At 44.4% G+C, this 27,218-nt stretch overlaps 1 protein-coding gene across 1 annotated transcript; it reads right to left on the bottom strand.

Moving 5' to 3' along the window:
• Window positions 1-453: 453 nt before the first annotated feature.
• On the bottom strand, window positions 454-22,064 carry AAMP (angio associated migratory cell protein). The gene is made up of 11 exons (XM_032224067.1): window positions 21,871-22,064; window positions 20,242-20,367; window positions 18,929-19,048; window positions 15,036-15,175; window positions 13,471-13,615; window positions 13,171-13,254; window positions 12,448-12,563; window positions 11,465-11,553; window positions 5,519-5,609; window positions 3,047-3,201; window positions 454-1,220 (listed from the first exon to the last, which is right to left on the bottom strand). Exons 1-11 carry the CDS (start codon window positions 21,998-22,000, stop codon window positions 1,145-1,147), a joined length of 1,272 nt encoding a protein of 423 aa, XP_032079958.1. The 5' UTR covers window positions 22,001-22,064; the 3' UTR covers window positions 454-1,144.
• Window positions 22,065-27,218: the final 5,154 nt, after the last annotated feature.

The raw sequence follows: 27,218 nt of genomic DNA on the forward strand, positions 1-27,218 counted from the left end.
AAGTAGGCTCTTAAATATCAATTATATCTTGTAGTGATTTCTTACACACCAACATCTCCCACCCAAAGCACATTGTAGAATTGCTTTTATATTCTTAGCCTTTTTACCTTCTGTTTCGGTCTGGAATTAAATTTATCTGAACACCAAGGAAAACACAGTACTTGGCTAATTTGAGTTTACATTACCTAGCAACGAGCAGCTCTCTGAGAAGTGGGGAGTATTTGTGTGACATCCCCTTCCATTGTTCAGGTATCCATTGTACCCAGCCTTCCTGAAAGATTTTCACACAAAATGAATGGCTACATGGTTCCACTCCTTACTATCATATTTCAATGCAACGCTATTATGTTTTTCCCTCTTGCCCGTTCCAGGACAATAGGCTGGTCTTTGGTTACCAAACAGACTAGATATCTAGCAATAATAGTCTAGCAAGCCACAAATTCAAACAAGCCCTCCAAATGACAGCCTTTTTTTATTTTGTCGTAACGTCTAGTGACGTAAAAACGAGCTGTCTTGTTATTGTCACTGAGAGGTCCACGCATTGAAGTCCAGGACGATGTGCTCAGTCTCCACCAGAGTTCCAAAGCCTGTGCATCATCTCAGGAACATCGTTTGATTGGCTTTGAACAAATCCACATGATTTGTTTGAAGGGGAAGCACAAGCTCAAAATGACCAAGGGAAGGATGAGCCTTACTGTCACTTCACAGGCTACGTAACAGTCCATTTGTCCCCATCTTAACGGGAGGAACATAGGTGATATCTTTGACCTCCATGAACATATCTTCAAAAATTATGTGCAAGGAGGCCTCTTTGAACCTGGGAGAAGTACGGAGGTTCTTCTGAGATACCTCACTTCAATGCCTACCGCTGCCCAGATCTTGATCCAGGCCCCACCCACTTGTGTTTTCTCATCGCTTTGTGTATGAAGCACCAGGGATGTAAATAATTGTAGAAAACTCCAGCAATCAATTGGGGATAAGGTGACAAAGCTTTCTTTTCAAAATAAGGATGATCATAAAATGCTTCGTTGCATCCCTGCAGGAAGTTATTAGGCTAACTCCATTCATCCTGCTCACAGTCCCATGGGTATATCTGCCATCAGTCCCATGGCACGCTTTCTTGCAGTGCCCAGTCACCTAAATGCTAGCGGTCAGGTTGCTGCACACAAAACACTTTGGCCTGGTGATCACCAGAAGTAGTAACCACAAGCGAAGCATCTCTGCAAAAAAAAAAAGAGAGAGAGAGAGAGAGAGAAATTATTAAAATACGTATAAGGGTAAAGGTTCCCCTCACACATATGCTCTAGTTGTTCCTGACTCTAGGGGGAAGTGTTCATCTCCATTTCAAAGCCGAAGAGCCAGCGCTGTCTGAAGAAGTCTCCCTCATCATGTGGTCAGCATGACTAAATGCTGAAGGTGCACTGAAAGCTGTTACCTTCCTACCAAAGGTGGTCCCTATTTTTCTACTTGCAGTGCTTTCAAACTGCTAGGTTGGCAGAAGCTGGGACAAGTAACAGGAGCTCACTCCGTTACGCGGTGCTAGGGATTCGAACCGCTAAACTGCTGACCTTTCTGATCAACAAGCTCAGTGTCTTAGCCACTGAGCCACTGCGTCCTATAAATACACATACACTCACATATATACTGTATGTCTTAATATGTATGTTTAAACCAAACAAAGAACAAAAGGAAAAAGAAAAAAATATGATGATACTGGAAATAAACATTAAGATATACTAAGAGGGAGGCAAGAGAAATAGGCTCCTATTATTTCTGCTGAGACTCCAGCTAGTTTAGGGAATTCCTCAATTAACAACTATCAGCAACTCTTTATCAAATTATACAAAGTATTTTCATCCCACTGGATAATGTAAACAATGCTGGTTTTTAATAATCAGCTTATTTTTCTCCACTTTCATCCAATTTCCCTTTCCTTGCACATCCTGTCTTTTTAATTGTAAATCTAAAGGCAAGCAGTATTTTAATGACAATATTTCTAAGCCAGGGGACTCTTTGGCTAAAAGATGCGGCAAAAGGCTTTGAATGAGTATGCCTTAAAAATCAATACTTAGATGCAGGAATGCAGCATCAGCCCCAGAAAAAAAACAGGAAAAAATTTTCAACTAAGATTTATCAAAACCATTAATAGAGAAAAGTCCTTTAAAATATTGACCAATAATCACAGTCATTTATGCTTATCCATCCAATGGAATTCAGCAGGACTTACTCCCAAGTAGATATGTAATTAATCTTCACAACACCAGTGTGGGTAAAAAAAAAAAAGAATCACATAGTAGAAATGACAAGCTGAAAGTCAAAAAGTCATAGAGCTCGGGAGGCCCTGTGCTAAGCCAATGATTCTGACAAATCGTCCATTTTATTTTCTTGTTCTTGCCGTTACTGAGAGGTGTTGGGCTGGCATTAGAGAGACTTGGAGTCTAGTGCATCTTCAGTCACAGATATTTATTGGGTGACTTTGGGCCCATCATTCTCTCTCAGCTGAGCATGTAATAAGGTTGTTATTGTGGCGAGAAAATGGGAGGATGGAACAATGTACTATATATACTGCCATGGCCACTTAGGAAAATATGGGATACAATTCTAACATGAAAATAAACGATGAGAGCCACCAAGGGAATTGGAAAGAAGAAAACTATTTTACTATGAAAAGTGTCACACACACACACAAACATACACGTTACCTCATTCTCATTGCATCATCTCGGTTTACAGCCTTACAGCATTAATAGCTGGTCAGCTATTAAATCGTCATTACCTTAACAAAAAGAATCACTCCAGAAACAGCATGTCTTCTTCCCATTCAATCCAATTCCTAAATATCTCAACCTGCTACACATTTCAGTCTGAGCCCATTTCCCTGCTGAAACCATAGCCTGTTGTGAGATTCCAGTGCCCATCTACTGGAGTAATATTACTTAACCTAAACCTTGAGGTAACAGCTTTCTACATCCCTTTTTCCATTTTATCCCCCATGGCACCTTCCACCAGCATCCTCCAATCTAAAAATTGCTCTTGAAGTACTTACTTGTTCAAAGCGAAGTCTAAAATTTCAGCCGAGTGGCCCCTGTATTCGCTAATGAGTTTTCCCGAGCGTGCATCCCAAAGCCTCACAGCCCCGTCCAGACTGCAAGTGTAGACCACAGGTGAACTTTCTTCCCAAAGGAGCTGCACAATACCCGACTGTAAACGGAGGTGGAAAAGGCATTAGAGGAGCATTCCCATCCTCTTGGTATGAATCCAGGAAAATTCATCATACTTTCTTTTGATTGCCCACTCCTCAAGAGGCCATCACATCAAATTTCCAGCTAGTCTCCAACCTTCCCTTTCTAGGGAAGGTGGTGGAGAGAATGGTTGGGCTTCAGCTCCAGAAGGCCCTGGAGAAAGCAGATGACTACCTTTCCTTCAACTGAGTGTCAGGACAGTATGGAGACAGCACTAGCCCTGCCTGGTGATGACCTGTAATCAGGCGTGGGCTGCTACAGGTTCGCCTGGGTTCGGGAGAGCTCCTTAGCTAACGTTATGGCTGGAAACCCAAATCCTACCTCTGGCTGGCCCCTCCCCTCCCAGGAATCTCCACGCGGCCCGTTTTGGATGCGAGGTAAGTGCAGGGCCCCTGCGGAGGCTCAGGGTGGGGGAAAAATGGACCTCATGGAAGTTCTGGAACGCCAGAAACGCCTTCGGAGCTTGGGGGGGAGTAGTGTTTGCCCTCCCAGAAGCTTGAGGAAAGCCTCCAGAGCCTGGGGAAGGTGAAATCCCCTTCCCCCCACCCCACTGTGGTGCAGGAGGCCAACTTGACCATGCCCACCCTGGCCACGCCCACCCAGCAACCAGGGAGAGAATCTGTTGCTGAAATTTTTGAAGGCCACCCCTGCCTGTAATGGAGGAGGGACAGTGGCAGTGTGTGTTCATCCTAGTACTCCTTGATCTCTCTGTGGCTTCCAGCCCACAATATCTTACAGGACTTGCTTTGGGTGGATGTGGTCATCTGACTGGAGTCAGTCTGAAGACAACTTTATACCTCATGTGTAACCAACCAGCCGATGCTATTGAAATCCTGACCCAGTACTAGAAGCCATGTGGGCCTGGATTAAGTTCAATTCTGACAGGATTGAGTGTCTTTGTTTGTCTGATCCCAGAACATTCCCGTCTCTAGTCTTTCAAAGGGTTGCAATTCCCAATGAGAAACTAGTGCACCTCAAGGAGCAGGTGACAGCTGTGCCCAAGAGGCCTTTTGCCCAGGCATATGGGATACACTAGTTGCGCCCATCCTGACCAGGAGGCCTCTCAGGCAATCAGCCTTGCTCCGGATTGGACTACTGTAATGCACACTCCTACCCAGGACTGCTCTTGAAGATCAATTTGAAGCTACAGCTGGTCCAGGAGCAGAGGTGTGGACAGTGATTGACAGGCCTTATAATGCTCATGTATCCTGCACTAGTTATAAATTGCCTTCTGGGTGAGTTCAAGTTGTTGATTATTACCTATTAAGGTCTTCATGACACAGGGCCTGACTCCTTTGGGCTAGGATGGTGGTTGATTTCTATTTATTTTCCAAATAGCTGTGTTTCTTTCCCTTGATATACATTGCTTTCTTTGAAATTTAATTGCACAATGAAATTGCACAAGCAATTATTATGGAAATAAGTAGACATGAATGAAGGAATAAATGAATGAAGTTTCTTTCCCTAGCCATGGTGAGAGTATGTGTATGCATATATGTGTATAATTGCCTAATAAGCAAAATGTCTGGCCTATAAACCCAGGGCATGCCAAAATCAAGGCTGGCATGGGAAAGCGATGCTAATTAAAAAACAACAACAGGACATGAATCAAATAGAAACAGACATATGACACTCTGACCATTAAAGTTAACAGCTTGCAAATATCTCTACTGAACTGGCTGGGAGAGGCAAACAAGAGTGAAACCCGTATCTTTTGCCTGTGTACACTATGCCTAGGATGAATGCCAACCTCTGAGTTGCTTCGGCCATTTGGTCTTCAGGTGGCCCAGAATAGAGGGATGCACCTTGCTATTCCTTCCCTGCCAGCCTGCTCCTTTGTCTTCACAGAGTTCATTCTACTCAATGGCACCAGGCAAGGGCTTAACTACAAGTCTGGCCATTCCAAAATGTTTGCCACATTTACTCTTCTGAAAGGCAAAAAGCACCAAATCATGATACAAATGGGGAAATGACAGAGGCAGAAGTAGAGGCAGACAGGCCAATCGGTAAAGCTGACATGCCTTGAACTGTAGCAACTTACACAAAGCTTTCTTCCTAAACCACAGCATTTTTTCAGACACCTATTATTTTTTCTCTCTATCAAAAAAGGAAGGAAGGCTTATCTAGTTCCTTCCTCCTGATCATGACTCTCAAATAGCACCCAGAAAATTGTGAGAAGCAGCCTCTAAATGCTAGTGTGCTTCTGTGCCAGAATGCCTCTGAGTAATATGTTCCTTTCTAGTGTGCCCCCTGGTGATCACGATATGCTCCATTACCTCATGCTGGCACTTATGTCTCAGAGTCTGCGTGGCAAGGTCATAAATAGCCAAGGTCCCATCCAAATAGCCAATTGCTGCCAGTGGCATCCTGCAACAGGAAAGCAGTAGAGAAGGATTTTTACTGGAACTTGTACAGTATTGTAGGAAAGATATAAGTAGTCCCTGACTTACGTCCGACTGCAACTGAGACCAGAATTTCCATTGCTAAGCAAGAGGATTGTTAAATGACCTTCCTTTTGCCATGATTAACTGCATGTTGGTTTGTTTGTGACAAACGTGATTGTTTTTGCCATGATTAACTGTATCATTGCAGTTGTTAAGTGAATCTCATGTTTGTTAAGTGAATTCGACTTTCCCCATTGATTTTGCTTCTCAGAAGCCAGCTGGAAAAGTTGCAAATGGTGATCACAGGTGACTGCAGGATGCTGCAACCATCGTAAATATATGCTGGTTGCCAACGGCCCAAATTTTGATTGTGTGACTGTGGGGATGCTAATGATGGTCATAATTGTGAGGACCGGTCATAGGCCACTGTTTTCAGTGCTGTTGTAACTTTGAATGGTTGTTGAACAAATGGTTGTAAGTCGAGGACTACCTATAATATACAGTAATTAAATAAATCATCAGAGCATTAGTCCCTCTTGCTTTGCTAAAGAGATAGGAATAGGAATAGGAATAGGAATAAGTTTATTTATAGGCCGCCCTTTTCCCTGAGGGGACTCAAGGCGGCTAACAACTTATAGGGAGGGGGATACAAACAGTAACATATAACATAACACATAATTAAAAAGTAAACAACATTCATTCAACATTCGGGTGGGGGCGGATCAAATCTTTACCCCCAGGCCTGGCGGGATAGCCAGTTTTTGAGGGCTGCGCGGAAGGTCTGAAGGGTGGTGAGGGTACGAATCTCCACGGGGAGATCGTTCCAGAGGGTCGGAGCTGCCACTGAAAAGGCTCTCCTCTGCGTAGTAGCCAGCCGGCACTGGCTGGCAGATGGCACTCGGAGGAGGCCTAATCTATGAGATCTAATCGGTCTCGAGGAGGTAATCGGCAGGAGGCGGTCTCCCAAGTACCCAGATCCACTACCATGAAGGGCTTTATAGGTGGTAAGAAGCACCTTGAAGCGCACACGGAGATCAACAGGTAGCCAGCGCAGCTCGCGGAGGATAGGTGTTATGTGGGTGAACCGAGGTGCACCCACAATCACTCTCGCGGCCGCATTCTGGACTAGCTGAAGTCGCCGGATGCTCTTCAAGGGCAGCCCCATGTAGAGCACGTTGCAGTATTCCAGCCTAGAGGTCACGAGGGCGCGAGTGACTGTTGTGAGTGCCTCCCGATTCAGGTAGGGCCGCAACTGGCGCACCAGGCAAACCTGGGCAAATGCCCCCCTGGTCACAGCCGACAGGTGGTGATCAAAGGTCAGCTGTGGGTCCAGGAGGACTCCCAAGTTGCGAACCCTGTCTGAGGGGTGTAAAATTTGGCCCCCCAGCCTGAGTGGTGGAACGCTAACCAAATTATTGGGAGGGAAACACAACAGCCACTCGGTCTTTTCCGGGTTGAGTACAAGCTTGTTAGCCCGCATCCAGTCTCTAACGGCCTCAAGACCCTGGTTCATCACGTCCACCGCTTCATTGAGTTGGCACGGGGCGGACAGATACAGCTGTGTATCGTCCGCATATTGATGGTATCTTATCCCGTGCCTTCGAATGATCTCGCCCAGCGGTTTCATGTAGATGTTAAATAGTACGGGGGACAGGACCGACCCCTGCGGCACCCCATATGTTAGGGGCCTCGTGGTCGATCTCTGTCCCCCGACCAACACCGACTGCGACCTGTCCGAGAGGTAGGAGGAGAACCACTGCAAAACAGTGCCTCCCACCCCCACCTCCCGCAGTCGTCGCAGAAGGATACCATGGTCGATGGTATCGAAAGCTGCCGAGAGGTCAAGAAGAACCAAGATGGAGGCGTGGCCTCCATCCCTGGCTCTCCAGAGATCATCGGTCAATGCGACCAAAGCGGTTTCTGTGCTGTAACCAGGTCTGAAGCCGGACTGGAAGGGGTCCAGGTAATCGGCTTCTTCCAAGGACCGCTGAAGCTGGTAGGCCACCACCTTCTCAACAACCTTCCCAATAAAGGGGAGGTTGGAGACTGGACGGTAGTTGTTAAGTACGGCTGGATCCAAAGATGGTTTCTTCAGGAGGGGTCTCACCACTGCTGTTTTGAGTGCGGCGGGGAAGTGCCCCTCCCGAAGCGAGGCGGTAATAACCGCTTGGATCCAGCTCCGTGTCACCTCACTGCTGTTAGCAACCAGCCAGGAGGGACACGGGTCCAGTACACAGGTGGAGGCACTCACAGCCCTCATGGCCTTGTCCACGTCCCCGGGGGTAACATCCTGAAACTCAACCCAGCGATGGTCTACCAGGTCGTCCACTCGTGCCTCGGCTGGATCTGCAAAGGTGGAGTCCAGATCCGACCGAAACCGAGCAACTTTGTCCGCCAAGAACTGGGCATAGTCTTCAGCCCTACCCTGCAAGGGGTCCCACGTATCCCTCTTATTTAAGAGGGAACGGGTTATCCTAAACAGGGCGGCTGGACGGGACTCGGCGGACGCAACCAAGGAGGCAATATAAGTTCTTTTTGTTGCCCTAAGTGCCCTGATGTATTCCTTGGTGCAGGTTGTTAAAAGTGCTCGGTTCGATTCGGATCTATCGGACCTCCACAGGTGCTCTAGGCGTCTCCTTCGGCGTTTCCTCTCCCGGAGCTCCTCGGTGAACCAAGGAGGCCTCCGGGATCCACCACCTCGGAGTGGCCGTAGTGGCGCAATCCGGTCGAGGGACTCCGATGCTGCCGAGTGCCAGGCAGCAACCAGAGTCTCTACCGGATTGTGGGCGAGAGTATCAGGAATAACCCCAAGCTCCGTCTGGAACCTCAAGGGGTCCATAAGTTGCCTGGGGCGGAACCACTTGGTCGGTTCCTCCTCCCTACAGTGGGGGTTTGGTCTCCGGAAGTCAAGCCTCAGTAGGCAGTGGTCTGACCACGACAGGGGTATGATCTCATTACCCCTCAGACCAAGATCACAAGTCCACTGCTCCGAGAGAAATACGAGGTCGAGCGTGTGACCCGCTGAGTGGGTTGGGCCCCGAATTACCTGGGTCAAGCCCATGGCTGTCATGGAAGCCATGAACTCCCGCGCCCCATCAGAGTGTTCACCGAGCATAGACAAATTGAAGTCCCCCAGGACCATAAGCCTGGGGAACTCAACTGCTAGCTCGGCTACCGACTCGAGGAGCGAGGGGAGGGCTGCTGCAACGCAGTTGGGAGGCAGGTACGTTAACAGCAGGCCCACTTGACCCTTGAGGTCCAACTTCACCAGCAGGGACTCACACCCGACAAGCTCCGGAGCAGGGATCCTACGAGGAACTAAAGACTCCCGAATAACAATAGCCACACCCCCACCCCTTCCCTGAGCTCTCGGCTGATGAAGCACCTGAAATCCTTCTGGGCACATCTCTACGAGGGGGACTCCTCCCTCCGGGCCCAGCCAGGTTTCAGTAATACACGCCAGGTCTGCCCCCTCGTCTAAAATTAAGTCCCGGACAAGGGGAGCTTTGTGGACAACAGACCTGGCGTTTAGCGACAGCAGCCGGAGACCAGGGTCCTTATTACTCGCGCCATCTGGCCTTGGAGTGGGACTCATAGGGCCGGAAGGAGGGATCTCTATTACGTAGCGATCCCTCCTTCCCCGGTAATGGCCAGCCCTAAAGTCCCCGCCATATCTGCCCCTCCCCGTTACGACCGTAATGCTCCGACCCACTCCCGTGTCCGTGGTCCCCCCAACCACACCTGTAGCTCCCGCATTCCATGCCAGGCCCTCTGAATCAGACACACTCATTCGTTCACTCAACCAATCCCCACATGATAGTTAAAACACAGAATACAGCAAAAATAGGGCAATAAAAGTGGGCGCATTCACACAATCATACGCATCTACCAGACATATCCCAAACAAAGGAGGAAGGAAGACAAGAGAAGAAAAAGAGTAGAAAAAAAATTGCGCTAAAGATTAAAATTAAAGTGCGAAGCCTGCCAAGGCTTGATAGGTCTTAATGTTCAAGATGGCTGAGGTCCAGCTATAACCCGGGCGGGGTGTTCGGGGGGGTAAGTTGGGTCCTCCTCTTAACGGCCAAAAAGGTCCAAGATAGTTGGGAGCAAACAGGTGACTTTTTCTATCAGTTGTGTTCCAGATAGAGCCCCCAAGACAATGATGGAAAATAATAATCAAAAGCAGCTGTACCAACAGGCCGAAAGGTCCAAAGTCCACAGTTAGAGGCGGCCAGATGATAGAGTGCCTCAGTAGGGGAATGCCAGGTGTCCAGCAAAAGAGCACCAGGGGAGAGTCAGATGGTAAAGATGACCGGATAAAGGGAGTAATCTCCATAGTCGTTAGGATGATATAAAGGAGGGGTAGGTACCTGGGGGGGGGGGCGTAATAGAGGCGCCAAAGCCTGCTAAACAGTCCCCTCTGTTGGTATCCAAGGCAGCTACCCTCTCTCTGACACGACAGTTCCCACTTTAACTCCCAGTTCAATTCAGACCTTAAAAGGTAAGCTTGCAGAAAGTCCAGGGGCTCCTTCAGGCTCCTCTCAGTCATGGGTAACAAAACCGAAAACTTGGAAAAGGCCAGGAAAAGGCTGAGATGTATCCAAATCGTCGCCAGCTGGTAAGGCGATGGGGGGGGGCCTTTGGGAGGAACGCCGCGGCAGCGGCGGCGGGCAGAACGAACGCAACCAGCCGCCCAGACTCCTCAGTGCCATCCGATTTCAGCCACCCCCTCTCTAGCACCACTGCCCGCCAGAAATCCAATTTCGGGGCTTCTCCCGGTTGAGAGCCCTGCAGCAAAGTCCAAAGACGCTGGGCGCGTTGGAAACCGCCAGGGAGAAGCGCCGTCAGCGTGCCGCCATTTCCTCTGTCGTTGGAGAGTCGGAGGACTACCAGGGGCGGTCGTACAGCCCGGGGGCCGTTCGGAGAGCCGCAACCCTCCGACAGCCAGTTATTCATAACCCCCGAATCCCCCTCTACCTTTCGGATTCCCTCTCGCACCTGTTCCGACTAGGCTCGGTGATGTTTCCTGTGTTTTTCCATCCACCTAGTCGGAGCAGAGACGGGCTAGCAGCCATTCGTGGTTCGCACATGCGCAGGACTCATCCACATAAGGTGGGCACTAAGAATTTATATGGCTTGCACATTTTGTGGGGAGGGAAATCATTCATGATCATCAGAAAAGCATATTATCTAGGTTGGTTCACATCATTATCAGCCTCCCCCCCCCCCCCCTTTGTGGAAGCTTAGATATGTATCATATGATGTTGGCTTTGAGGAACATCAGCAGATGTCTACCAGGGCAGAACTGGTTACAGGCCATACAGATCATTTCCCCAAGATCCTCCTTCAATTGCTGTCTGATTGATGATGGTTAGAGATGACTTGGCCAGCTAGCTTGTGGATAGCTGGTTCAAAACAACGCACTAGCCCTAAGAGCGGAAATGGTTTTAAAGCATGTAGTTATTGCCAAATGCAAGCCAATATACAACGAGGATTTCATGGCAATTGTTCCTTCCCTTCTCTGAATGTGATCAACTTGCAGGAGTTTCTAAAAGCCAAAGAGGAATTGAGTAATTTTTTTCTGGAATCAGAAAGAAATAAGATGCCAGAAAATACGTATCTCCTTCATCTTTGCGGTCCGTGTCCAGATCCGCTATCATGAAGATCTGGGAAGGAGACTTAGAACCTCAGCCAAGTCAGAGAAACAATGTGCCTTTCTGGGCCAAACTGACTATTTGTTTACTCTTACTCACTGTGTCCATCTCAAAAAAATAAATAAAAATAAAAATAAATAGCCATCTGTAACCAGACTCATATCCTTTCCCCTTGAGTACTTACACATTGCAGAAACCTAGGGATTCCACTGAGTTGGATTCTGCCTCCTCCTCAGCTGCAGGCTTGCTCTCTGCCTTGAACACAGACACCACCTGCATGAAAGAGGCAGCCAACAATAGCTTTTCTGTGCATTCATGAAGCAGAACATTATGACAGATACTTTGCCGCAAGTACAGGCTGGAGATATGCTGCATGTAATAAAATCAACAATGCTATAATCTTGGCCAAGAACGCAAAACATAAGTCTGGAAAAGTACACACCGATTGTTACTGGGCATCAACAAATTTCTGGATGGATTTTCTAGCTTACAAAATGGTCATTATAATCAGGACTCCATTCATAATCAGAGTTTATGGCAAAAAAAATAATTCATGTCTATCTACAATTCCACATCTTAAATTTGGATCTGGAGATATAGGAAATGAAAGCTAACTTCTGCTCAGACATTACTCGAAGTGACAAAATGTGGGGCAATCATGGGTGAGCCTGATTACACGGCAAACTTTTCTCCAGGTTTGAAATGGGATAATCTTCTCAGATGCCAAAGTAATTTTCCAGTAGTGAGAAAGTGTGTGCTTTCAAGTTATACTAGTTTTAGGAGTGGTTTGCCACTGGCTGAGAGAGAGAGGGCAACTGGCACAAAGGCGCCATGTTGGTTTTGTGCTAAGAGCAAGACTAGAACGCCAGGTCTCCCAGTTTCTAGCCTGGCACTACTATACCAAACTGGCCCAAGAACTGCGGAGCCCAGGTTCAAATCCCTACTCGCCAGAGAAGTTTATTGGGTAACTCTGAACCAGCTTTTTCCTTCTCTTCAAATGAGTTCATAGGGCAATTGGATAAATAACGGGGAAGAAAGTTCAAACTCTGAAGTAAACTTGGGTCAAAAATATAAATGTCAGCACTACTAAACAACCTTATCCAAATGAACCAAACAGATACTTTGCACAGCTGGACAAGTAACAGGAAGGGGGAGGGAAGCACTTACTTTTCCAGTTGCAGAATTTATCAGCTTGGCATGGCAGTCAACAGAACCTGTCAGGATTAGACTGCCATCCTTCTGGCTGGCCACACATGTTAAAGGGCCCTGGTGCCCCTCATTACCTGGAAAGACAAAAAAGACACATCCAATGAAAGACCCTGTTAAAGGTTCCTTTTCCTTTTTCATGTGCTATATTGGCTAACATCTTGATTCCCAAACTCCCGATTTCTGTGAACAGAAACACCACAATGCCATGTTAATGATGCAAAGTTACAAGAAATGCTGATTTATTTAATTAAGCCGCCCGGAGTCCTACGGGATTGGGCGGCCTATAAATTTATTAAATACAAATACAAATACAATTTTTCTACAATTAAACAACTGATCCTATCAGAGCCAGGTTTTGTTGCTCTTCTGGTACCTCCAACTTGCTGAACTATACAGAAATGGAAACCTGAGCTGGTTGCAAAATGAAATGTATGACTAGTCACCTGCCCTATCAGTATCTTTGGATCCTGTATTTCCTTGAGAACCTGTATCTTGTTTCCAAAGAGGACGTGGTGGTGTGTTTTTTTGTGTGAGGCTGACCCTACTTTGCAGGAAATCTAAAGCAACAGAAATGGGCAAAACACCCAGGTTTTTATGCAGAGGTGAGATGACCAGGATACAGGTATTATGTTCCAGTGAGCCAGAGGTTCAATAGGCTTCCTTCCACATAATATTTAGTACCTTTCAGAACATGTAGTGAGTTGCCCTGCTTCAGGTCCCAAATGCGCACTGTTCCGTCTTCATAACCGACAACGGCCCTTCTTCCTGCATGAAGCATTTTTGTGTTAGTTATTTTCTAGGGTACTCAGGCAAATTTAGTTTTAAAGAGGCCCAAGGACCTTCCCATCCCATACCAAAATTCCAAGCAACACAATGCCGTTTCTCGTTGTGAAAGGAAATAGAGGATGTGTTTGGAAGTGCCAAGCAATGGGGCAGTTCCATTCCTGAAGCAATTCTAACAGCAAAAACAATACTCCTCACCATCAGGAAGGACACGGCCACATGTAGCCGGACAATTTGGCCCTTGAAAGGTTTTGCATTCTCCACTAGGGATCTTCCACATCCAGCAGTTGCCATCAGCTGTGCCAGCCAGAAGGACAGGGGACAGGGGATGCCATTCGGTCCACTGGAAGAAGAAAGCAAGCAACAGATTGGGAAATGAAAGGATATGGCTGTTTGTACAGTCAGTCAACCCATTCTTCACTTGTTTCACTTATGATCTGATTTATTTTAACTTTGAATACTTTACACTGGCTAGAGTCAAACTTCATGCTAAACCATAAAACATTTAATGCTTGGATTCATGTGTGCTAAGTCAAAGCAACGCATATATACACTATGGCTTAATGCCAAGTGTGAACTCTTGTCAATGTGAGAAATCATCAGCTAAAACCTAAACCTATCTCTAAAAAGTTTAATATCTGGGATTCAGATAGCATCTTAAAGAGCTACAGGCTTCCTAAAGATCACCCAGGAAGATCATAATCATACAAGGTTATTCTAATGCATTTAGACTAAATAACATCCGAAAGATACAGTTTATTATGAAGAACAATTTAGTAGAAAGAGGCTTGAAATAAGTCTGGTTTCTAAGTTGTATGGAGAGCTTCACTGGATGGTGGCGGTGGTCGATGCAGGGGTAACATGCTCATCCCTCCTTCCTTGCCTCACTTGTAGTGACAATTTTGTCCTGGAATGACTAATCTCATCCAATTCTGAAAAGGCCACTTTTTACATTGCCTGAAAATCATGCAAGGAAAGTGATCTTCTTCAACAAGGAGAAAACCGCATATAACAGCAACTTCTTGAGTCCAAGAATATGATTTTGAACACATCCGTACATTATGGTCTATCAAGTTCTCCAGCATTTTCCTTGGTGCAAGGGGAGCTAATCAGGGCAGGTGGACCATCTTTCCCTTCCTACTCCATCTGGGAGCTATAGAGAGCATAGCAGAGATGATCTCATCTCACAAGTGTAAGAGGGGACAAATTCTTGGGACGTTTAATTGTTTTCAGCTTTGGAGAGGTTTTAAGAGTGGAATTGGTATTTTAAGAATTGCAGAAGCTTAGGCATCTATTCTGTCCGTTAAGTACCTCTCCATGGGGAAGGAATGCTTCAGGGATTCTAAAGGATGTTTTGGATGTCTTTAGGTGATTCACAATAGCTTTGATCCTTAAAGCCCCCATGAGTGAAAAAGAGGATAAAATATACACACTCTAGCAAATGAGGGGTCCTTGGTGCACTCTAACCTTGGTTGTTTTCTTGCAGATATTTCATGCAACATCTACAAGAAACAACCAAACTCAGAGAGCATCAAAGACCTGTCAATTCAACCTCGAGCTACAAATATTCTCCTTTATTGGTAGTATAACTCTAACAAAACTATATGGGTTACAAAAAAGGTACTAGCAGTTCCTCACGTGGCTCGCGAATTACCCACTCCTAACTATGGTAACGCCTCCATAGTTTATCAAGTTTGCTTCACATTGGGAAAGTCAGTTGTCTTTTTCAGGCAAAGCTTTTGCCATGGCACTCACAGGCTCACCTCCAGGTCACCCACTTCAAATGACCAAATCTCTTCTTTGGCATCGACTCTCCAGACTTTAATGAGTCCACCCATGTCACCCGTGGCCACGAAAGTGGAGTCATAACTAAAACCAACACAAGTGACAGAATCTTTGTGACCTAGAGATAGTGGGAAGAAAATGATCATGTGTTGGAGCAGACGGGTCTTAGAGATACCAAACGGTGGAAGACAGATTTGTACAGCAAACAGCTGCAAAAGTGAGGTGAATCAGGACTTAATTTAAGCTTTAGCATTACTATTTTTTGTGCCATAAGTCCAGAATGTCCAGCTGGTGTCTCCTTATTCCATCAATATGCCATAATTTCTATGTTGGCTACAAGTGTAAACCTATTGCAGTATCTTGGATGACTTTAAAGAGGGATTAGATAAATTCAATGTGGACAGGTCTATCACATGCCATCTAGGGGTGGGTTGCTGCCAGTTTTACTATGGTTTGCAACCCGTGTGCAACGCTGTTCAGCACGCATTTGCGCTGTTCAATGTAAATTGTTCTTCGTGCATGCGCAGAACAATTTATAGTGAACTGCGCATGCGCAGTCATTAAAAACCAAAATGGCGGCAGCCCAGTGGCAGTGAGGGAACCAGTTCAGGGGCATGGCAGGCCTGGGTCGTTGGCAGTTCTGTGACCCAGGCCTGAATTCCACTACCAGTTTGGCTGAACCGGGCACAACCCCTGATGCCATCAGTCTTTGATATTCAATACTACTACTGAATGGAAAGTAGGGGAACAATGGCTGAAATAGACGTTTCCTGCTGGTGATCATTGCAGAGACATCTGGTCGGCCACGAGAAACAAATGCTGAATGAAGATGAGCTTTATGTTCTTTCTATGTTGTCAAAAAGTGAAACCTATTTTACTGAATGGCATTTGTTCCTGTGTTAAATAGTATAAGACTGTAGCCAAAGTTGGACCAGGAAATATTTGACTGAAATTTTGTTTTACCTGTGTCAAAAATTTCTCAGGGAATTTTAGATATGTTTCTTCTCCATAGTTATCCATATGAATACTCAAACCAATTGCCTTCCTTCATCACACACACTTGGAAGATCAGGATAATGGCGTTGAAAAAAACTATTGTTCATAGTAAAATAATAAATACCACACACCAGGTTACGTCAATTAAACAATGATGTGTCTTAGAACCCTTCTCTGTAGCAGTCCCTGGAATGAGGTTCCTTCAAGATCTGGATGACCCCCCCACCAATTCTGCTGTTGTTTAAAAGAGCTGTGAAGACTCTCACTTCATCCCATCTTTGCCATCTTTTTTGTTATGCTCTATTATAATTTCTTTGATTGCTGTGATCCACTCAGCATCGTTGAGATTTAGGCAGCACACAAGTGCAGCAAACAAGTACACAATTTCACCAAGCCATGATATGATTAGTTTTGGTTTACAAGTTGTATGGAGCCATTCAAATAGTTTCATGAAATGTTTGAATCAATTTAGTAGACTTCTTAAAGCATTATATAAATATTGTTAATATGGACAGGTTACTCTTGATATCACCTTCCTTACGTTAGCCTAATAAACTATATAGTATCTGTGCATATGTGTGTGTGTACAAATGTGATAGGGCCATTGTGATAGGGCCACTATTCTATTACATAATCTATTTTTTCACAGAGTATCCACTTCAGATATACACAATCATCATATCTTGAGGTTCAGACACCTGCTTGCAGGATTTCTGAAAATTATAGAAACGGTAACCTCACACATTTGGGAATGCAAGTAGTCCTTGAGTTACAACCACAATTGAGCCCAAAATTTATGTTGCTAAGTGAAACATTTAGTTTAGTTAGTTTAGTTACGTTTAATGAAATTTGTATGCCGCCCACTCCCATTGGGACTCTGGGCAGCTCACAGGCAAGATAAAAGCATTTTTTAAAAATTTAAAATAAGAAATACAATATTAAAATTAACACAACGTCCATTCTGTCCAAGAGGGGCTGGATATTAATCAACAGCCCCAGGCCTGCCGGAACAGCCAGGTCTTGGTGGCTTTACGGAAGGCCGGGAGAGTGGTGAGGGTCCGGATCTCTACTTCGTTCCATAGGGCCGGCGCAGCTACAGAGAAGGCCCTCCCCCGATGCCCCCAGCCGGGATTGTCCGGTCGACGGTACCCGAAGGAGGCCCAACCTGTGCGATCTTATTGGTCGTTGGGAGGTAAATGGCAGGAGGCGGTCTCTCAGGTAGCCAGGTCCTAAACCACGTAGGGCTTTAAAAGTAACGACTAGCACCTTGAAGCGCGTCCGGAGACCAATGGGGAACCAGTGCAGCTCGCGGAGGATAGGTGTAACATGGGTGTATCTAGGTAGACCCAATATCGCTCGCGCGGCTGCATTCTGGACCAACTGTAGTCTTCGAACACTCTTCAGAGGCAGCCCCATGTAGAGCGCGTTACAGTAATCCAGTCTTGAGGTGATGAGGGCATGAGTGACCATTTGAAGTGCCTCCCGGTCCAGGTAGGGCTGCAACTGGTGCACCAGGCGAACCTGGGCAAAAGCCCCCCTGGTCACAGCTGACAGATGGTGTTCTAAGGTCAGCTGCGGGTCCAGGAGGACACCCAAATTGCGGGCCCTCTCTGAGGGGTGTATAATTTCACTCCCCAGGCTAAGAGGTAGAATGTCTGGACTATCCTTGGGAGGCAGCATCAATAGCCACTCGGTCTTGTCTGGATTGAGTGCAAGCTTGTTCGCTCCCATCCAGACCCTGACAGCCTCCAGGCACTGGCACATCACTTCCACTGCTTCGCTGAGTTGGCACGGGGCGGACAGATACAACTGAGTATCGTCCACATATTGATGATATTTGATCCCGTGCCGTCATATGATCTCACCCAGCGGCTTCATGTAGACATTAAATAGGAGGGGGGACAGGACCGAACCCTGCGGCACCCCATATTTGAGGGGTCTAGGGGTTGATCTCTGTCCCCCAACCAACACCGACTGCAACCTGTCCGAGAGGTAGGAGGAGAACCACTGTAAGACGGTGCCTTCCACTCCCACCCCCGTAACCGTCGCAGAAGGCTACCATGGTCGATGGTATCGAAGGCTGCTGAGAGGTCAAGAAGCACAAGGATAGAGGAATGTCCTCTATCTCTGGGCCACCAGAGATCATCGATCAGCATGACCAAAGCAGTTTCGGTGCTGTAACCAGGCCTGAAACCCGACTGAAAGGGATCCAGATAATCTGGATAATTTACAAGTGAGTTTGCCCTATTTTACATTTCCTCCCACAGTTGTTAAGTGAACAACTGCAGTTGCATTTGCTCTGTTAGTAATGTGGTGGTGAAGTGAATCTCTGTTTGTCATAAGGTCACAAAAGCTGATTACATGACCCCAGGGAACTGCAAGCATCATAAATATGAATCACTTGCTAAGCACCTGAATTTTAATCATGTGACCATGGGGATGCTGCAACGGTTGTAAGTATGAAAAACAGTTATGTTACTTTTTTCAGTGCTGTTGTAACTTTGAACGGTCATTAAATGAACTGTTGTAAGTTCAGGACTACCTGTACAAAGCTGGGAAAACAGTAACTCCACACATCTAGGGAATGCAAAACCTGGGAAAAATGTGGGAATTCACCATTTCCACATGGTCTACTGTGGTAAATGACACGAATGTGAAAAGCAAAAATGAGGGTGGGGACTAATGAATCTATCTTAGAACTATGGGAGATGGCTTCTGTTTTGATGTCTTGCCATTTACTCAATAGATCAAGAGAGGTATCAAGAAATATGTTTACTGTACCAGTCGTTTTTGCGAGTGTGATAATATGAGACCTACTGGAAGCAATGTTGCCAGTCAATACTCTGCAGATATGACTAATTTTGGCACGCCTCACCTGCACACTCAAAAAGGAGCTCGCCATCACTGACACGCCATACAAAGGCCTTGTCATCTTCACCACCTGTCACAGCAAGCGTGTTGGTTTTCGGGTCAAGACTGACACAGAAAACTGAAGCTGTGGAGAATCAACAGAACAATGGCAATAGAAGAAATCTCCTTATAAACAGATGTAGTCAATGAATTCAGAACAATCAAATCAATGAAAGCCAGAGACTGGGAAAGGACTCTTGTCCTCTCTCAGGGATTACTATCTTAAACTTATCTGTTTAAAGCTAGAACTGGATTTGTCTTTGTCACCAAATAGAAACCTAGCAAAATATTATAGAAGCCAGCTCTTCCACCCCCTTTTTTTGTTTCAAAGATCCAACAGCACTTTACGGAAAGCAACAAAGAAATCTGACATAGTTCTTCAAGTGCTAATCTTTTCTATAAGAAATTTCACATGTTTTGTTGCTAAGGAATAGCTAGTCATTTAAGACATTTATTTTCAGCTTAGAATTCAGCACAATTAATTTTACCACTGACTTCAATGGCCAAGATGGAGCTCCAGAGCAAGCTAACTAGCTAGTGGCCTGATTCACACATTAATGCAAGCCATCGGATGATTTGATTTTAGTTTAGCTCTTATGGTTTACAACCTAAAGATCCTTATTGCCAACAGTCCGGTGGAAAGCAGAGAGAAAACCACCATAGATCCCTTTTCTCAGGCATATTGCTGTTAACTGCCAACTATTATGTGACAAAAATCCTAGAAGACTGTTTTTCCTTGAGTTTTGCAAAGTATTTATTGTACTTTTATTTAAAGTGTTTATATTTCTTGTAAGCTGGTCTGAGAGGTTTCTCTTAAACTGTGGATGGAAGTAATTATAATAAATAACAATTGGTCCATTAATAGGTACTGACACAAGTCAGCGATAGACAAGTGATTCACGCCAACCAGGATAATTGTGTTGGAGACTATTGCTCAGTGACCATGATACTGCACATATACGTAACAAATATTGGTGTATATGCTGTATACACCATGATCACTAAATAAATGACTGAAGAGACAGCACAGAATGTGTCTGTGTGTATGCATTTGGCTGTCACAAATATTGCCAATGGAAAATATGTTGATATACACATTCATACAGAAGCATCCATTTTTCTGATTCATGGAGAGAGATTTTCACCCCAAACTTCTTGCTCAATTCCTGCCTTGGCAGATAATAACCAGAATCCTCCTCAGTTTCTTGATGACAAGACAATTAATTTGAAACATTTAATTTGGGAAAAAGCCTTTCCTTTATCCCTTTAATAGCTCACCTGTATGCTTAGAGAATGTGACCTCACTGTCATCATGGGCCTCCATGCCTTCTTCCACCCCCTCATCTTCCTCCCAAGCAGAGTCTTCTTCTAAATCCACATCTTCTATTTCATCAGCCAGATCATCTGCAGGGAGAGAGAAAAAGGTAATTTAAAATTACCCATCAGCCAACTCTTCTTTCTTAGAGTCATATGTGAAACAGATGTAGTAAAAAATCTCTCTGTTCTCTCACTAATCTGTTTCATCTCTCCATGAACCCTTCTAAAGAGGGAAAATAAAGCAGGCTGATTAACAGATAATAGATTAACAGTTTGAAAGGGACCTTGTAGGACATCTAGTCCAACACCAACACCACCCCAAGAAACCCTACACCATTTCTGACAGATGCTGTCCAATCTCTTCTTCAAAGTCTCAAGTGATGAAGCTCCCACAACTTCCGAAGGCAAGCTCTGTTCCATTGGCTCTTTCTTCATGGTATTGGACCTGGGTACTTGAGAGAACGCCTGCTGCCAATTACCTCCCAAAGACCCATTAGATCACACAGAGTAGGCCTCCTCCGGGTTCTGTCTACCAGCCAATGTCATCTGGCCACTACCCAGGGAAGGGCCTTCTCTGTGGCGGCTCCGGCCCCTTGGAATGAACTCCCCGCAGAGATTCAGACCCTCACCTCTCTCCAGGCCTTCCGAAAAGCCGTTAAAACCTGGCTGTGTCGGCAGGCCTGGGGTCGATGAGTTCCCTTCCCCTCTCGAATCGTGTGGCTGTTGTTTGTTTTTAAATGCCCTGTACTTTTGTAGTTTTTGTGTTTTCCCTTCCTCTCCTTGAGTTTGTGCGCCGCCCTGAGTCCGCTGGGAATAGGGCGGCATATAAATAAAATGAAACTCGAAACTCGAACTCGAAACTGCTTCACTATTTTTCATTAAAAAAGCACAAGTCAAAAAGCTGCATCACAAACAGAAAAAAAAAGCAGTTTGGAAACTGCTCTACTTCCAAAATACACTACCTCCAAGAAGATCTTGCTTGTTTCTCCATTACAAAGAATGTTAGACTGTAAGTTTCTTGAAAACTAATAGCAATAGCACTTAAGACTTATATATATACCACTTTCATTGTCCTTTACATCCCTAAGCGGTTTACGGAATCAGAATATTGCCCTCAAACAATCTGGGTCCTCATTTTACCGACCTTGGAAGGCTGAGTCAACCTATCTGGACACTTCTGAAACACTACTTGTTTTGCTGCATGCCTTGTAAAAGGAAGTATTTCTATAAGAATACAATTTAAACCAGGGGTGTCCAAACTTGGGAACTTTTAAGACTTGTGGACTTCAACTCTCAGAATTCCCCAGCCAGCCATGCTGGCTGGGGAATTCTGGGAGTTGAAGTCCACAAGTCTTAAAGTTCCCAAGTTTGGACACTCCTTAAACAGTGACAACTGTATATCATCATTATCTTTCCCTCTAAGAAAATAAAAACAAAACTTTTATCCTCTTAGTTTTCCTGACAACCGGGACAGTTTTTCTCCCTCAATCCCCAAATTTCTTACGAGGAAAGCCCATGTCCCAAGTCTCGTGCCTTGTGTCAAACCCTTGGTTCCCAGGGTCCCTCCCCAGTCGCTCTCTTTTCCCTTACTCGGTCCGGGCGGCTCGAGATCCACCACTTCCACGAGCTCCTCTGCATCCCCTTCCCCATCGCCGCCGGCTATGAGCAACAGCGCTTCGGGCGCCGGCTCTACCTCTTCCTTTTCTCCGGGATCCGCCATGCTGACTCCCGCCGTCAGAGGACACGCGTCTCCTGCTGGGGACTCTCTTCCTTGCTCCCCGCCCACTGTGGCGGGGGTGGAGCCAGAGCCCCGGGTGCCAATCTCACGAAGGAACGGAAACAAATAAAACAACCCACTAGCCAATCGGAGCGGCCAACACGCTCTCCCTCATTGGCTACTTTCACATTCTGAAAAACGAAGCTTCGGTGTATTTCTCACCTGACGTGCCTGGGAAGACCCGCCCCCCGGTCTTTCACCGGCCTTCGTTTACCAAGGAGGCGAAGGGCGTCATGGGAGTTGTAGTTTCAGGTTCCTCCTCCCCGTTAGTTTGCTACCCAGCAGGCAGTAGGGGAGAGAGGTGCCCGTCAAGATGGCATCGTTTTGCTTTCGGAAGCTCGGTAGGAAAGGCGCGACCTTTGGGCGTCCCTATAGCGGAAAGAAGGGAGGTTGGCTTGGGCGAGTTAAGGGAAAGGTTTCATTGTTTCTTGAGAGGGGAGTGTGATCTGGAACAGACTCTGCAAATTTGACCCGAACTGCATTTATTAATATATAGGCTATAGAGGAACTGATAGATTCCTGAGAAGCCTGGCTGTTATTTTTCCGTCCTTTCCTCCCTCTTTATTTCTCAGGGAGAATCAGGGCAGAATCAATCGACGGCTCTTCCTCTTAATTTTTTCTGTTTCTCAGGCTCAAAGCATCTTTTTGCACGTGTTGTAAAATCTCCCAAAAGTTTCTCCAAGGTAATCTCCGGGGGTATCTGCTGGTGAAAGAGAGACCTTTCCCCCTTGCTTGCTAATTTTTATTGCTTTTCAGGAGGACGGTCGTAGGCTTTGCTCATGTTTTCTACCCTGGAGGTAGAGTAGCTAAGAGAGAGACTTATTTGTTCAAATAAAGCGGCAGCTTTGGCTTTCTATATTTTATGTGTGTGAAGGAGAGCCAGAGGTTTGGGAAACAGGGGATTGGGAAACGGGATTATGGCTTAGACTTAGGTTGTCATGTGCATCCAGCCATTTGAGTTAATAGCAATAGCATTTATATATATGCAAGCCATGACTTAAGAGAATGGGACACCAATCTTTTGCATGGTCTGTGAAAAGGAAATGTCTTGGGCTGCATATAAAATACATAATCAAGTTGATGTAATAAATAACGAACTTTTAAAATATATTTACTACCTTGTGGGACCACATTACTAGCCATCTACATTACTAGCTATCCAGGCCACAAGTTGCACATGGCTGACTTAGAGAGTGGTATGATGGATATTCTGCAACCATTGTTTAATGCTTTGTAATGTGCCACTACAGTGTTCCAATTATGACCACATGCTATAATTACCGGTATGAAATTCTTGGTGTTCTAAGTTTGGTTTACTTATAGAAACCACATTTATACACCATTCAAAACGGCAATGAAAAGCCGAGGAAGGATAAACAGAAAGACTAGAACACATCTCATTCAGCAGCCCACATTCAGATAAGCAGCAGATAAGCAGCAGGAATCAGCACCAGACAATCAGGAAAAGGCAATACACCAATCAAGAACCCAACTAGGAGGGAAGTACATCTTATGAAAACTGGCAGGGCACCCCCCCCCCCATTTGCACTGATATTACCTAGTTGGTTTATGAAATGTCTTCCAAGCTCAACCAATCTCAGAGCATAGCAAGAACTCCAAAGTTCAACCCTGAGCTAAAAACATACGTTTCTATTAGAACATCCTATAATTGTTCCACATGTAAAAACTGAGGCTTGTTTTTCAAAATCTGGAAATAATTATGATGAGACATTTTTCTTTGTGGAGTGTCAGGCAAAATAAATAGGTGAGTAAAACAAGGCTTTTGAGCTACCAATCATTGTAAGAAAAGAATAGTGATAGTATTTAGGCTTATATACTGCCCCCATAGCACTTTGCAGCACTGCAGCACAATGTAGAAGCATTATTTGCCTATTGCCCCCAACAATCTGGGTCCTCATTTTACCAATCTTAGAAGGATGGAAGGCTGAGTCAACGTTGAGCCCAGTCAGTATTGGTTGGGGGCACAGTTTGCCCAGATTACTGCATTTTAACTACTGTGCATACCAAGTTTAATGTGGTTTTTCACATCTTGGCATTTTTATTTTTATTTTTTTATTTCCTTTACAGACTTCCTTCCTGCCACATTGAAACAGTCATCATGCATAATGGTGCCTTTTCGAATGGACAATCAATCTTTTCACAGTAGCCGAAGATGCTTGGAAGAAATGCAGAAGAAAGCACAGACTGGTGAACAAACATACAGACATGTAGAATATAATGCCCCAAGAAGGTTCAAGATCGGTCCTAACCCCGTTGCTATTGCTTGGTGAGCATTGCTTTTATCATTCTGTGATCCAAAGCAAGGTAGGCATCCCATGATTTCCCTCTGAGGTTGTGTTGGCAGAATTCAATGACAAAACGACTGATTTGTAATGGCTCACTTTTAGCATTTTTAAAAAATGGGGTAAGGAAGCAAATCCCTATAATTCTCACCCTTTAAATCTCTTGCAGTGGCCCAACTTTGATGAACTTTTGTTCATCAACATTTGGCCATTTTGACACTGAAGAAACTATAAAAAACTTGGAGAATTTTAACAGTGGAAATTTGTCCTTTGGGAGCTTCCTAGAGTAGGAATGGAAACAGCTTTCTTTTCCCATTCTACTCTAAAATCTTTTCATTTTAAAAACAAGATGATAAAATTTGATTTAATCCTAGTGCTTAGCAAAAAGAATGATCTTTGTCTTTTTTCCTTTTGGAAACCAAGGATGGTAGGTATGTTTATCTTCAGAATCAATTCTGTGAGATAGCGACTGTCCAAAAATCACCCTGTTGAAGTCCATAGTGACCTAAAACCTACATCTTCCCACTCTAAAATTGTACTTCTTATACTTCCCACAAATTCCTTAACTTATATTGAATAAATAGAAAACTAAATACAATTCCAACTTTTTTCTTAGTGCAAGGGGAGGAAATCATTGTCTCTTTTGAGCCACATGTCTTTTGCAACCTACATCCCAGGTGATTTTAGCTCATTTTCATCTCCTTAGGGTCATTGGTTTGCCCTCTGCATTTGCCCTTTTCTTCCTTGCTAAGAGACAAGTGGAAAACAAACGTGTGAAACAGATGAAAGCTCGCCGACAGATGATGGCAGCCAGTAAAGAAGATAGTTTGACACGAAGAACAGGAAAGCATTTAGACACGAAGACCAGTTGAACTGTATACTTCAATCATTAAGTTACTATCTTCAGATTCTCAAATTCTAATACTTAATTGGAGCATAGTGCTGTGCTGCAGAGCGTTTCTGATTTCTCAATCTGCATTTCTATGTATCAAAGTTAACAATAAATTATCATCAAGATTACCACAATAATCCTCAACATTAGAGGTATCTCAAGCAAGAAGCAGTGGCCTGCTTTAGATGTATTATGGTTTTCTTGCATCCAAAGCATTTTATGCTAAATCTGGATAACTGAAGATGAAATCGCAGGAGTTGTGATAATGTGGGTCATGAGAACTCAACAAAGCAGTTTGTACTTTATTTTTTCCTACTTTGTGAGCAATGTTCCCTGAATAATTGTGTGTTCTTTCAGTTATACCACTTCATATTGGGGCTAGCAAATGAAACCAGATCACACCATTCTACTTTACCAAAATGTATGTGAAACATTGAACTTATTAAAATATTTGAAAATTTTTAAAGTGCAGTTTAGTTTATTATAGATACTTGAGAAGAATCCAAGCAAATTTGTAATTTTGAATGATTGGCAAGCTAATTGATTCCATTCCAACAGTTAGGCAAGCTAAACACCCAGATTTTACCTGCAGGTTTTAGCCTAGTCTTAGGATCCTAAAAATAGTGATAAAATTATAGGGTCCTTTTTAATGTATCAAACTGAACAGTACATTGTTAGGAATAAAATTCTGTTTGCAGTAATTGCTGTTAAATTGTTACTACTGTTTTTCCATCTCATTAAACTTTCTGCTTTCTACAGAAGTTTTATGTTCATTTATTTCATGAAAATGCAACATTGGCCCAGCTTCCAATTCGTAGTATCATGGTAACACGGTCCTATGACACAAGACAAAAGGAACAGATGTCACTTTAGTCAGTTCCATAAACCATTCATTGCTTAGATACTGCACAAGAAAAAACAGTTGACTGCAAATGAGACCACTAAGGCTTTTTCAAAACTTCGAAGGATTTATTCCCCACTGATTTGTTCTTCCTGTTGCAAATTTTCTTTGCCTACTTTCTCCCAAATGGTTATAATGGGAAAGAATTTATATGACACAGACCAGTGTTCATGGGTGAATTTTAATTAGTCTGGGAACTGATGTTTGCCCTGTTTTGTCTTTACCACTGTTCCGAACATTATGGCCCAGATCTTACTTTCTCTGGACCTGCAGGAGTATAGGAAATAAATAACATAGTTTAATGCAAATATTATTCTCATTATTTGAACATGGATTTTATTCTCATTAGTAGGACATCTCTCCCCCCACCCCAAACCATCAATACTCTTAAATTTCATTTAAAATGTATTATTCTTAGTTGGATACTTGAATATAAAAGCAATCAGCACCTCCTACTTCACAACTAATATGTAACTTCTCAGACCAATACATGTTAAAAAAACAAACAACTGAATTGCACTTTCAGAAATAAATCTAAGCTGGTTTGCAACTTAATGGTTTCTTGTAAAATTAGTTGGGCAGGGGAAGGGGAAGAAAGCGCAATGATAGAAGAATACCAACCATATAGTTATTTATCCATTGTAATCCCTTCCTTACCCTGAATTACCGTAGCTAGCCTGCTTTTTTTTTACCAATAAAGGAATTGCAAATAAAAATGCCAGCATTATATATGAAAAAACATACAATTTATTTGTAACACTAATATAACAAATGTCAGCTTGCAAGCTGGAAGACTGGAGATCTCAACGCAGAACCCTCTGGATCTTCACATTGTCTGTCTTGGAGGTTACTCTTACCATCTTTTTCATTGTGGCAATCATTAATAAAGGAATTACAAATAAAAGTGCCAGCATTATATATAAAAAAACATACAATTTATTTATACTAATATAACAAATGACAGCCTACAAGCTGGAAGACGAGGTTTCAACCCAGAACCTTCTGACTCTTCAACACTGTCTCTCTCAGATGTTTCTATAGTGTACAGTACAGGGGTGGATTCTG

Source organism: Thamnophis elegans, chromosome 1 (genome assembly GCF_009769535.1).
Source record: "Thamnophis elegans isolate rThaEle1 chromosome 1, rThaEle1.pri, whole genome shotgun sequence".
Taxonomy (NCBI): Eukaryota; Metazoa; Chordata; class Lepidosauria; order Squamata; family Colubridae; genus Thamnophis; species Thamnophis elegans.